Here is a 14,536-nt window from a genome sequence, read left to right on the forward strand (position 1 = left end):
CAGCATTATATATACTCCCCGGCCGCCGGCCTGTGCGCAGCATTATATATACTCCCCGGCCGACGGCCTGTGCGCAGCATTATATATACTCCCCGGCCGACGGCCTGTGCGCAGCATTATATATACTCCCCGGCCGACGGCCTGTGCGCAGCATTATATATACTCCCCGGCCGACGGCCTGTGCGCAGCATTATATATACTCCCCGGCCGACGGCCTGTGCGCAGCATTATATATACTCCCCGGCCGACGGCCTGTGCGCAGCATTATATATACTCCCCGGCCGACGGCCTGTGCGCAGCATTATATATACTCCCCGGCCGACGGCCTGTGCGCAGCATTATATATACTCCCCGGCCGACGGCCTGTGCGCAGCATTATATATACTCCCCGGCCGACGGCCTGTGCGCAGCATTATATATACTCCCCGGCCGACGGCCTGTGCGCAGCATTATATATACTCCCCGGCCGACGGCCTGTGCGCAGCATTATATATACTCCCCGGCCGACGGCCTGTGCGCAGCATTATATATACTCCCCGGCCGACGGCCTGTGCGCAGCATTATATATACTCCCCGGCCGACGGCCTGTGCGCAGCATTATATATACTCCCCGGCCGCCGGCCTGTGCGCAGCATTATATATACTCCCCGGCCGCCGGCCTGTGCGCAGCATTATATATACTCCCCGGCCGCCGGCCTGTGCGCAGCATTATATATACTCCCCGGCCGACGGCCTGTGCGCAGCATTATATATACTCCCCGGCCGACGGCCTGTGCGCAGCATTATATATACTCCCCGGCCGACGGCCTGTGCGCAGCATTATATATACTCCCCGGCCGACGGCCTGTGCGCAGCATTATATATACTCCCCGGCCGACGGCCTGTGCGCAGCATTATATATACTCCCCGGCCGACGGCCTGTGCGCAGCATTATATATACTCCCCGGCCGACGGCCTGTGCGCAGCATTATATATACTCCCCGGCCGACGGCCTGTGCGCAGCATTATATATACTCCCCGGCCGACGGCCTGTGCGCAGCATTATATATACTCCCCGGCCGACGGCCTGTGCGCAGCATTATATATACTTCCCGGCCGACGGCCTGTGCGCAGCATTATATATACTCCCCGGCCGACGGCCTGTGCGCAGCATTATATATACTCCCCGGCCGACGGCCTGTGCGCAGCATTATATATACTCCCCGGCCGACGGCCTGTGCGCAGCATTATATATACTCCCCGGCCGACGGCCTGTGCGCAGCATTATATATACTTCCCGGCCGCCGGCCTGTGCGCAGCATTATATATACTCCCCGGCCGCCGGCCTGTGCGCAGCATTATATATACTCCCCGGCCGACGGCCTGTGCGCAGCATTATATATACTCCCCGGCCGACGGCCTGTGCGCAGCATTATATATACTCCCCGGCCGCCGCATTATATATACTCCCCGGCCGACGGCCTGTGCGCAGCATTATATATACTCCCCGGCCGACGGCCTGTGCGCAGCATTATATATACTCCCCGGCCGACGGCCTGTGCGCAGCATTATATATACTCCCCGGCCGCCGGCCTGTGCGCAGCATTATATATACTCCCCGGCCGACGGCCTGTGCGCAGCATTATATATACTCCCCGGCCGACGGCCTGTGCGCAGCATTATATATACTCCCCGGCCGCCGCATTATATATACTCCCCGGCCGACGGCCTGTGCGCAGCATTATATATACTCCCCGGCCGACGGCCTGTGCGCAGCATTATATATACTCCCCGGCCGCCGGCCTGTGCGCAGCATTATATATACTCCCCGGCCGCCGCATTATATATACTCCCCGGCCGCCGGCCTGTGCGCAGCATTATATATACTCCCCGGCCGACGGCCTGTGCGCAGCATTATATATACTCCCCGGCCGACGGCCTGTGCGCAGCATTATATATACTCCCCGGCCGCCGGCCTGTGCGCAGCATTATATATACTCCCCGGCCGCCGGCCTGTGCGCAGCATTATATATACTCCCCGGCCGACGGCCTGTGCGCAGCATTATATATACTCCCCGGCCGACGGCCTGTGCGCAGCATTATATATACTCCCCGGCCGACGGCCTGTGCGCAGCATTATATATACTCCCCGGCCGACGGCCTGTGCGCAGCATTATATATACTCCCCGGCCGACGGCCTGTGCGCAGCATTATATATACTCCCCGGCCGACGGCCTGTGCGCAGCATTATATATACTCCCCGGCCGACGGCCTGTGCGCAGCATTATATATACTCCCCGGCCGACGGCCTGTGCGCAGCATTATATATACTCCCCGGCCGACGGCCTGTGCGCAGCATTATATATACTCCCCGGCCGACGGCCTGTGCGCAGCATTATATATACTTCCCGGCCGCCGGCCTGTGCGCAGCATTATATATACTCCCCGGCCGCCGGCCTGTGCGCAGCATTATATATACTCCCCGGCCGCCGGCCTGTGCGCAGCATTATATATACTCCCCGGCCGACGGCCTGTGCGCAGCATTATATATACTCCCCGGCCGACGGCCTGTGCGCAGCATTATATATACTCCCCGGCCGACGGCCTGTGCGCAGCATTATATATACTCCCCGGCCGACGGCCTGTGCGCAGCATTATATATACTCCCCGGCCGACGGCCTGTGCGCAGCATTATATATACTCCCCGGCCGACGGCCTGTGCGCAGCATTATATATACTCCCCGGCCGACGGCCTGTGCGCAGCATTATATATACTCCCCGGCCGACGGCCTGTGCGCAGCATTATATATACTCCCCGGCCGACGGCCTGTGCGCAGCATTATATATACTCCCCGGCCGACGGCCTGTGCGCAGCATTATATATACTCCCCGGCCGACGGCCTGTGCGCAGCATTATATATACTCCCCGGCCGACGGCCTGTGCGCAGCATTATATATACTCCCCGGCCGACGGCCTGTGCGCAGCATTATATATACTCCCCGGCCGACGGCCTGTGCGCAGCATTATATATACTCCCCGGCCGACGGCCTGTGCGCAGCATTATATATACTCCCCGGCCGACGGCCTGTGCGCAGCATTATATATACTCCCCGGCCGACGGCCTGTGCGCAGCATTATATATACTCCCCGGCCGACGGCCTGTGCGCAGCATTATATATACTCCCCGGCCGACGGCCTGTGCGCAGCATTATATATACTCCCCGGCCGCCGGCCTGTGCGCAGCATTATATATACTCCCCGGCCGACGGCCTGTGCGCAGCATTATATATACTCCCCGGCCGACGGCCTGTGCGCAGCATTATATATACTCCCCGGCCGACGGCCTGTGCGCAGCATTATATATACTCCCCGGCCGACGGCCTGTGCGCAGCATTATATATACTCCCCGGCCGACGGCCTGTGCGCAGCATTATATATACTCCCCGGCCGACGGCCTGTGCGCAGCATTATATATACTCCCCGGCCGACGGCCTGTGCGCAGCATTATATATACTCCCCGGCCGACGGCCTGTGCGCAGCATTATATATACTCCCCGGCCGACGGCCTGTGCGCAGCATTATATATACTCCCCGGCCGACGGCCTGTGCGCAGCATTATATATACTCCCCGGCCGACGGCCTGTGCGCAGCATTATATATACTCCCCGGCCGACGGCCTGTGCGCAGCATTATATATACTCCCCGGCCGACGGCCTGTGCGCAGCATTATATATACTCCCCGGCCGACGGCCTGTGCGCAGCATTATATATACTCCCCGGCCGACGGCCTGTGCGCAGCATTATATATACTTCCCGGCCGCCGGCCTGTGCGCAGCATTATATATACTCCCCGGCCGCCGGCCTGTGCGCAGCATTATATATACTCCCCGGCCGACGGCCTGTGCGCAGCATTATATATACTCCCCGGCCGACGGCCTGTGCGCAGCATTATATATACTCCCCGGCCGCCGCATTATATATACTCCCCGGCCGACGGCCTGTGCGCAGCATTATATATACTCCCCGGCCGACGGCCTGTGCGCAGCATTATATATACTCCCCGGCCGACGGCCTGTGCGCAGCATTATATATACTCCCCGGCCGCCGGCCTGTGCGCAGCATTATATATACTCCCCGGCCGACGGCCTGTGCGCAGCATTATATATACTCCCCGGCCGACGGCCTGTGCGCAGCATTATATATACTCCCCGGCCGCCGCATTATATATACTCCCCGGCCGACGGCCTGTGCGCAGCATTATATATACTCCCCGGCCGACGGCCTGTGCGCAGCATTATATATACTCCCCGGCCGACGGCCTGTGCGCAGCATTATATATACTCCCCGGCCGCCGCATTATATATACTCCCCGGCCGCCGGCCTGTGCGCAGCATTATATATACTCCCCGGCCGCCGGCCTGTGCGCAGCATTATATATACTCCCCGGCCGACGGCCTGTGCGCAGCATTATATATACTCCCCGGCCGACGGCCTGTGCGCAGCATTATATATACTCCCCGGCCGACGGCCTGTGCGCAGCATTATATATACTCCCCGGCCGCCGGCCTGTGCGCAGCATTATATATACTCCCCGGCCGCCGGCCTGTGCGCAGCATTATATATACTCCCCGGCCGACGGCCTGTGCGCAGCATTATATATACTCCCCGGCCGACGGCCTGTGCGCAGCATTATATATACTCCCCGGCCGACGGCCTGTGCGCAGCATTATATATACTCCCCGGCCGACGGCCTGTGCGCAGCATTATATATACTCCCCGGCCGCCGGCCTGTGCGCAGCATTATATATACTCCCCGGCCGACGGCCTGTGCGCAGCATTATATATACTCCCCGGCCGACGGCCTGTGCGCAGCATTATATATACTCCCCGGCCGACGGCCTGTGCGCAGCATTATATATACTCCCCGGCCGACGGCCTGTGCGCAGCATTATATATACTCCCCGGCCGACGGCCTGTGCGCAGCATTATATATACTCCCCCCATATAGTGACCTCTCCCCGGCCGACGGCCTGTGCGCAGCATTATATATACTCCCCGGCCGCCGGCCTGTGCGCAGCATTATATATACTCCCCGGCCGCCGGCCTGTGCGCAGCATTATATATACTCCCCGGCGGCCGGCCTGTGCGCAGCATTATATATACTCCCCGGCCGACGGCCTGTGCGCAGCATTATATATACTCCCCGGCCGCCGGCCTGTGCGCAGCATTATATATACTCCCCGGCCGCCGGCCTGTGCGCAGCATTATATATACTCCCCGGCCGACGGCCTGTGCGCAGCATTATACATACTCCCCGCCGGGGCCTCGCTCCATATAGTGACCTCTCCCCGGCCGCCTGCCTGTGCGCAGCATTATATATACTCCCCGGCCGACGGCCTGTGCGCAGCATTATGTATACTCCGCTGCCGACGGCCTGTGCGCAGCATTATACATACTCCCCCCATATAGTGACCTCTCCCCGGCCGACGGCCTGTGCGCAGCATTATATATACTCCCCGCCGGGGCCTCGCCCCATATAATGACTTCTCCCCGGCCGCCTGCCTGTGCGCAGCATTATACATACTCCCCGCCGGGGCCTCGCTCCATATAGTGACCTCTCCCCGGCCGACGGCCGTGCGCAGCATTATACGTACTCCCCCCATATAATGACCTCTCCCCGGCCGACGGCCTGTGCGCAGCATTATACATACTCCCCGCCGGGGCCTCGCTCCATATAATGACCTCTCCCCGGCCGCCTGCCTGTGCGCAGCATTATACATACTCCCCGCCGGGGCCTCGCTCCATATAGTGACCTCTCCCCGGCCGACGGCCTGTGCGCAGCATTATACATACTCCCCGCCGGGGCCTCGCTCCATATAGTGACCTCTCCCCGGCCGACGGCCGTGCGCAGCATTATACGTACTCCCCCCATATAATGACCTCTCCCCGGCCGCCTGCCTGTGCGCAGCATTATATATACTCCCCGGCCGACGGCCTGTGCGCAGCATTATATATACTCCCCGGCCGACGGCCTGTGCGCAGCATTATATATACTCCCCGGCCGATGGCCTGTGCGCAGCATTATATATACTCCCCGGCCGACGGCCTGTGCGCAGCATTATACATACTCCCCCCATATAGTGACCTCTCCCCGGCCGACGGCCGTGCGCAGCATTATACGTACTCCCCCCATATAGTGACCTCTCCCCGGCCAACGGCCTGTGCGCAGCATTATATATACTCCCCGGCCGACGGCCTGTGCGCAGCATTATATATACTCCCCGGCCGACGGCCTGTGCGCAGCATTATATATACTCCCCCCATATAGTGACCTCTCCCCGGCCGACGGCCGTGCGCAGCATTATACGTACTCCCCCCATATAGTGACCTCTCCCCGGCCGACGGCCTGTGCGCAGCATTATACATACTCTCCCCATATAGTGACCTCTCCCCGGCCGATAGCCTGTGCGCAGCATTATACATCCTTCCCCCATATAGTGACCTCTCCCCGGCCGACGGCCTGTGCGCAGCATTATACATACTCCCCGCACCTCTCCCCGGCCGACGGCCTGTGCGCAGCATTATACATACTCTCGACGGCCGTGCGCAGCATTATACATACTCCCCCATATAGTGACCTCTCCCCGGCCGATAGCCTGTGCGCAGCATTATACATCCTCCCCCCATATAGTGACCTCTCCCCGGCCGACGGCCTGTGCGCAGCATTATACATACTCCCCGCACCTCTCCCCGGCCGACGGCCTGTGCGCAGCATTATACATACTCTCGACGGCCTGTGCGCAGCATTATACATACTCTCCCTGGCCGACGGCCTGTGCGCAGCATTATACATCCTCCCCCCATATAGTGACCTCTCCCCGGCCGACGGCCTGTGCGCAGCATTATACATACTCTCCCCGGCCGACGGCCTGTGCGCAGCATTATACATCCTCCCCCCATATAGTGACCTCTCCCCGGCCGACGGCCTGTGCGCAGTATTATACATCCTCCCCCCATATATTGACCTCTCCCTGGCCGACGGCCTGGGCGCAGCATTATACATACTCCCCGCCGGGGCCTCGCTCCATATAGTGACCTCTCCCCGGCCGACGGCCTGTGCGCAGCATTATACATACTCCCCGCCGGGGCCTCGCTCCATATAATGACCTCTCCCCGGCCGACGGCCTGTGCGCAGCATTATACATACTCCCCGCCGGGGCCTCGCTCCATATAGTGACCTCTCCCCGGCCGACGGCCTGTGCGCAGCATTATACATACTCCCCGCCGGGGCCTCGCTCCATATAATGACCTCTCCCCGGCCGACGGCCTGTGCGCAGCATTATACATACTCCCCGCCGGGGCCTCGCTCCATATAGTGACCTCTCCCCGGCCGACGGCCTGTGCGCAGCATTATACATACTCCCCCCCCATATAGTGACCTCTCCCCGGCCGACGGCCTGTGCGCAGCATTATACATACTCCCCGCCGGGGCCTCGCTCCATATAGTGACCTCTCCCCGGCCGACGGCCTGTGCGCACCATTATACATACTTCCCGCCGGGGCCTCGCTCAATATAGTGACCTCTCCCCGGCCGACGGCCTGTGCGCAGCATTATACATACTCCCCGCCGGGGCCTCGCTCCATATAGTGACCTCTCCCCGGCCGACGGCCTGTGCGCAGCATTATACATACTCCCCCCATATAGTGACCTCTCCCCGGCCGACGGCCTGTGCGCAGCATTATACATACTCCCCGCCGGGGCCTCGCTCCATATAATGACCTCTCCCCGGCCGACGGCCTGTGCGCAGCATTATACATACTCCCCGCCGGGGCATCGCCCCATATAGTGACCTCTCCCCGGCCGACGGCCTGTGCGCAGCATTATACATACTCCCCGCCGGGGCCTCGCTCCATATAGTGACCTCTCCCCGGCCAACGGCATGTGCGCAGCATTATCCATACTCCACGCCGGGGCCTCGCTCCATATAATGACCTCTCCCCGGCCGACGGCCTGTGCGCAGCATTATACATACTCCCCGCCGGGGCATCGCCCCATATAATGACCTCTCCCCGGCCGACGGCCTGTGCGCAGCATTATACATACTCCCCGCCGGGGCCTCGCTCCATATAGTGACCTCTCCCCGGCCAACGGCATGTGCGCAGCATTATACATACTCCACGCCGGGGCCTCGCTCCATATAGTGACCTCTCCCCGGCCGACGGCCTGTGCGCAGCATTATACATACTCCCCGCCGGGGCCTCGCTCCATATAATGACCTCTCCCCGGTCGACGGCCTGTGCGCAGCATTATACATACTCCCCGCCGGGGCCTCGCTCCATATAATGACCTCTCCCCGGCCGACGGCCTGTGCGCAGCATTATACATACTCCCCGCCGGGGCCTCGCTCCATATAATGACCTCTCCCCGGTCGACGGCCTGTGCGCAGCATTATACATACTCCCCGCCGGGGCCTCGCTCCATATAATGACCTCTCCCCGGCCGACGGCCTGTGCGCAGCATTATACATACTCCCCGCCGGGGCCTCGCTCCATATAGCGACCTCTCCCCGGCCGACGGCCTGTGCGCAGCATTATACATACTCCCCGCCGGGGCATCGCCCCATATAGTGACCTCTCCCCGGCCGACGGCCTGTGCGCAGCATTATACATACTCCCCGCCGGGGCCTCGCTCCATATAGTGACCTCTCCCCGGCCGACGGCCTGTGCGCAGCATTATACATACTCCCCGCCGGGGCCTCGCTCCATATAGTGACCTCTCCCCGGCCAACGGCATGTGCGCAGCATTATACATACTCCACGCCGGGGCCTCGCTCCATATAGTGACCTCTCCCCGGCCGACGGCCTGTGCGCAGCATTATACATACTCCCCGCCGGGGCCTCGCTCCATATAATGACCTCTCCCCGGTCGACGGCCTGTGCGCAGCATTATACATACTCCCCGCCGGGGCCTCGCTCCATATAATGACCTCTCCCCGGCCGACGGCCTGTGCGCAGCATTATACATACTCCCCGCCGGGGCCTCGCTCCTTATAGTGTCCTCTCCCCGGCCGACGGCCTGTGCGCAGCATTATACATACTCCCCGCCGGGGCCTCGCTCCATATAGCGACCTCTCCCCGGCCGACGGCCTGTGCGCAGCATTATACATACTCCCCGCCGGGGCATCGCCCCATATAGTGACCTCTCCCCGGCCGACGGCCTGTGCGCAGCATTATACATACTCCCCGCCGGGGCCTCGCTCCATATAGTGACCTCTCCCCGGCCGACGGCCTGTGCACAGCGAGGATTGGATCTGCATTATACATATAGTCCCCGCCGGAGCCTCGCCCCATATATTTGTACTAGTGACATGGCCGACTAGAGGGCGCGGACTCCCTGTATACAAGTGTACGGAAGTGACGCTGCGCCCACTGGCCGGGGGTATGTATGACTCCTACAATCCCCCAGACTGACTGCAGACTTATTGATTTGCACTGGACAACCCCTTTAAGTTCATTAGCTCCATCCCACTGATATTATTGAAGGCTATTGTTTGCTATCTGAAATGTATGGCTTCATCTGTGAGATATCTGTACAGTGTCGTTGGACAAGTATATGTTGCTGTCATGCGAACGACAGATGATCTTTCTTCATTCGATTCTTCATCCTGTGTATGGCCATCTTTAGACATACACAGTATTAAGAAGAAAAACAAACCAGCCACTTGCTGTTTTTGGTTTTATTTGACCAGACAAAATAATTATAGAGACAATGGGAGCCATTCATTAAGGTGCGAACACCAGAAATTTGACGTAAACATGTTAATAAGTTGTGCAAAAATATTGTCTTCTATAGGCCAGCCCCTCAGTTTCATCCTAAGTTACGGTGGTGAATCCAAGGAGGAGAGGGGGATTTTGGAGCCGTTCACACTGGAATATGGATGGATCCGTTGCTGTAATTAGAGAGCAGTGGGTGCCGTACTTGCTGGTGATTGGAGCTGAGGGTAGCTTCCCGCACAACCAGCTGGATAAAAACCTCAACACCTTACTCTTTCTGGAGCACTAAGACGCCACTAATCATAGGATATGATTATGTATTTTATCCAGTTGGTTGTGCCGGACGTTACCTTCTTTTTTTTTTCTCTTTCTGCAGTGGCGTATCGTACTCCACCAATGTATGTCAGTCTTCGCCTGGCGCACATTTTTCGGTGACGTCGCTCGCTAGGCACCAGATGCGACTGATTTAGGTCACTGAACTCCAGCGAATGCTTCATTATTACTCGCGTGTAGAGATGGGCCAACTCCTCGCCTTTCGGGTCTGGCGGGTTCGGCCGAGCAGTTACAAAAAGTTCGGGTTCGAGTACCCGGACCCCATTCATTTGAATGTGGGGCCCGAACATCCAGCGTTCCAGTGTCATCATGTGGATGACAGCGTGGCAATCACCACGGTGAAATCATCCCCGCTGCTCAGAGAGCCGCGGTTCCTGTCAAAAGACAGCGTGAGTTCTCAGCTGTGATCAGTTTTTCTAGTGGGGATGTCACAGAGGTCATGTCAGTTCAGCCCGGCTGGGAACGGAGCCTCAGTGACCGGAGGTAACCTCGATGAAGTCACTGCCAGTCACTGAGGCTGCGCTCCCAGCTGTTCAGTCACCAGTGGTTCTCAGCCTGGACGGTCACATCTTGGCACTGTCCAGATTGAAAACTGTTTTTCCCCCAGACATGGATTATGGTTTATTTCATCTTATATACAGTAATCTCCGAGCTAAGAGATCAACCGACTCTATTACCAATGTGACCTACAGTTAATTATGTTTTATAGGGATTTATTGCTTACTTTCAGATCTAAGAATCCTTTAACGATCACACCGGTGGATGATGAAAACGTTGATGAATTGATTGAAGATATACTCGATGTTCGCTTCTGTGAAGAAAACAAGGTACGATCTTTAAAGTGCACATTCCGGCAGCACTATCTGGTTGGTGATTAGTTGCAGCGGTCACGTGTTCAGCATGATCTCAAAGTTTCAGCAAATGAATGAAGGCCATCAGGAAGAATCAGGCCATGTAACAGATAAGTAGTGCTCCTTTTGACATTTCCGCTCCCGTGATTGATCTTAGACAACCCCTTTAGAATAATGTGGTGGTGTGCAAGATTTATTTATTGTCAATTTGACTGCTGGAAAGAGCGGAGTGCTGAACTCTGCTCTCTCTTGCGGTCTCATAAACAGTGAATGCAGCACAGGTCACGTATTGACAGCTCCACTCCATTGAAGATGGGGCTCCCCGTTCTCGAGATCACTGGAGTCTTGGTGGGAATCTCGGCGATCATCGAGATATCCCAGTATATATTGTTTTCCTGTGGCTTTTGCATATGTGTATTTGAAGCATGGAAAATTACTGTATTTTTCGAAATGCAAAACACACCAGTTTTAGACTGCAGAAAAAAGGGGGAAAAAAAAGTCCTATTAATTAAAACTTCCTTAGCGGTGTAGAGATCATTATCTCTCATTTTAATGTACTAGGGTAGAATAGAAAGGTAATCAACATATTGTTAGTGTGTCTCTCCAGTGTTATACACACAACACAGCTCTGCTACATGTACATATAAACACAGAGCTCTTCTACATATGCACATGTACATACCACTGCTTGAAAAAGGTTCGATGTACTGAACCGAAACATCGCTATCATAGGCTAAATAAAATAGCTCCTTATTCACAGACCGTGGTGTGCTGCTTCCCTTTTGTGGACTACTACATGCAAGGTTTGGTATATGCCTGTGGAAGCTTTATTGCACCCAGACTCTTTATATTTGAATGTGCTGCTCTGTTTTTCCATTTTTTGTACACACAGCTCTGCTACATGTGCATATAAAGACACACACAGCTTTGCTACATGCACTTATAAGCACAAAGAGCTCTGCTTCAGATGCACCAATAAATGCAGAGTTATGCTACATGCACAAATAGATACACACAGCTCTGCTACATGTGCATACATAGATGCACACAGCTTTGCTATATGTGCATACATAGATACACAGCTCTGCTATACAATCACATATAGACATACACTACTCTGCTGCATGGCCATATAGACATGCACAGCTCTCTGCTGCATGGCCAAATAGACATGCACAGCTCTCTGCTGCATGGCCATATAGACTCTGCTCTGCTGCATGCCCATGCAGGCACGCACAGCTCTGCTGCATGCCCATGCAGGCACGCACAGCTCTGCTGCATGCCCATGCAGGAATAGACACCCACACACACTATACATTACCACATTCTGCAGTTCTTGATTGGGCCGTGTACTGAGGTGTCAGCAGCAGAACATTCGCAGGACTTTCCACTTGATTAACCCAAGCACCTTTCAAGTGACATGACCTGAAAGGTCCTAGAATTTCTCGTGCAGAAGGTCCTTCAGCTGCTCAGCTCGTGCATCTTCTGTTCAGTCCCCGCAGCATCTTCTCCTGCTCTTCACCGATCACATAGATCAGTGCACAGCATGAGGAGAGGTAGCAGCTCTCTCTGATCGGACTATAAGACGCAAACTTTTTAACAAGAGTTTTTCTTGTTACATATGTGTCTTGTAGTCCGAAAAATACAATCAGTTTAAAGAAAACATTTGCAAGGGAATTTCTCAGGAAATGTTCCTTTCCCCCCATGCTAGTATCTTCCTTCATTTTTGGAGGCAAGTAATAAAAAATAGAATAGCTCATTAAAAAGTCTCCAGAATATTAAAGGGGTTGTTCACTTTGAATTTACAGAATTTTTTTTAAACAAAAAGAGTCCTGAATATGTGGATTCTGAATACCTGGATTCTGTAGAGGAACCTAGAAACATAAAAGGTAGATTTTTCGTACCCACCGTAAAATCTGTGTCTCATAGTCTTATTGGGGCACACAGTACCATGGAATAGTTTGCTACTACTTGGAGGCTGACACCATTTTTGATGACCTCCCTGACCTAAAGATCGCCGATTGCCCCAAGCCATGTCTCCTTAAAAAGGAGAAAGCGAGCACCCACCCTGGAAGAATGATCTGGTGGGAGCTACCCTTCAAGCACTGACTTTCTTATTGCCTCTGAACCCGGACGGCCTAGCCCCTTATGAAGGATGTCGTCCAGCGGTAGTTTGCCTTAAGGTAGCTGTCCTAAGAGACCTTCGATCTAACCTGCCGACCCAGCCCATCCGTTGCTGGAAAGTGAGAAAAGGGACGGACCAGCAAGGCCCTACGCCTCCTAAAAGGACGGCTGGCCTTGGGTTGATGAAGTAGGCTGCTTCTGCTGCCTGTAGTGTTATGACCTGGTGGTAAGGACAATAATGGACCTAGTGGGTAAGAGCACACGGAATGACCTGATAGTTACTAATAATATAGGACGAGCTCTGAGACGTGGGAACTCTGCTGACCGCAATCCCTAATCCTATCACACACACTAGAAATAGCCGTGGATTGCTCCTAACGCTCCCTATGCAACTCGACACAGCCTAAGAAACTAGCTAGCCCTAGAGATAGAAAAAAAAAAACCTACCTTGCCACAGAGAAATTCCCCAAAGGAAAAGGCAGCCCCCCACATATAATGACTGTGAGTAAAGATGAAAATTAGCACAGTGAGGCCCGACTTACTGAACAGACAGAGGATAGGAAAGGTAACTTTGCGGTCAGCACAAAAACTACAAAAAGACCACGCAGAGGGCGCAAAAAGACCCTCCGCACCGACTCATGGTGCGGAGGCGCTCCCTCTGCGTCCCAGAGCTTCCAGCAAGCAAGACAAAAATCAAAATAGCAAGCTGGACAGAAAAATAGCAAACCAGAGAAAAACAAGCAGTAACTTAGCTTCAGCTGGGAAGACAGGTCACAAGAACGATCCAGGAGAGAGCTAGACCAATACTGGAACATTGACAGGTGGCATGGAGCAATGATCTAAGTGGAGTTAAATAGAGCAGCCAGCTAACGAATTAACCTTGTCACCTGTAGAAGGAAACTCAGAAGCCGCAGCTCCACTCACAACCACCAGAGGAAGCCCATGGACAGAACCAGCCGAAGTACCATTCGTGACCACAGGAGGGAGCTTGACAACAGAATTCACAACACTGTAGCTACCAAAATTATCTGATCTAGCCTGGTTCCAAATAAGCGAGACCCCTGGAGAGGTAGTCCTGTCAGCAGTCTTTTTGAAGCCACATCGAGCCTCCACACTCTGAGCCACAGCATTCGTCAAATCGCCGCGCAATTTTTTGCCGCCTAAGGATGCTGAACAAAAATATTTTCCTGCCTGCGCAATCTGGTCCGCAATCTCGGCTAATTTTAAATCCTGGGAACCTGAGCAAAAAACCTTTGTCGCAAATGTTAAGCCCACGCCGTCAACACCTTGGAAACCCAAGTAGCAGACAAGGCTGGGCAAAGGAAAACCTTTCCACACATTCTGTGCATCTACCCGTGGGGTCCTTAAGTGCCGAAACCACCCTAAGGGCTCTTTTCCATTTGCAAGAAACACGTCCGTGTCTCGCATGTGAAAACCAAGCTCTGGCGCCGGCACTCCAGAGCGGAGCGTGCAG

The 14,536-nt window shown here is 55.4% G+C and overlaps 1 protein-coding gene across 1 annotated transcript in view; it reads left to right on the plus strand.

Moving 5' to 3' along the window:
• The window catches only part of CFAP418 (cilia and flagella associated protein 418), a 35,676-nt gene that overhangs the window by 2,045 nt on the left and 19,095 nt on the right, over positions 1–14,536 (plus strand). Inside the window, exon 2 of the mRNA XM_069731681.1 lies at positions 10,818–10,914. Coding sequence (XP_069587782.1) covers positions 10,818–10,914 — 97 coding nt within the window. The remainder of the gene's footprint in view (positions 1–10,817; positions 10,915–14,536) is intronic.

Source organism: Ranitomeya imitator, chromosome 6 (genome assembly GCF_032444005.1).
Source record: "Ranitomeya imitator isolate aRanImi1 chromosome 6, aRanImi1.pri, whole genome shotgun sequence".
In the NCBI taxonomy this organism is placed as follows: domain Eukaryota; kingdom Metazoa; phylum Chordata; class Amphibia; order Anura; family Dendrobatidae; genus Ranitomeya; species Ranitomeya imitator.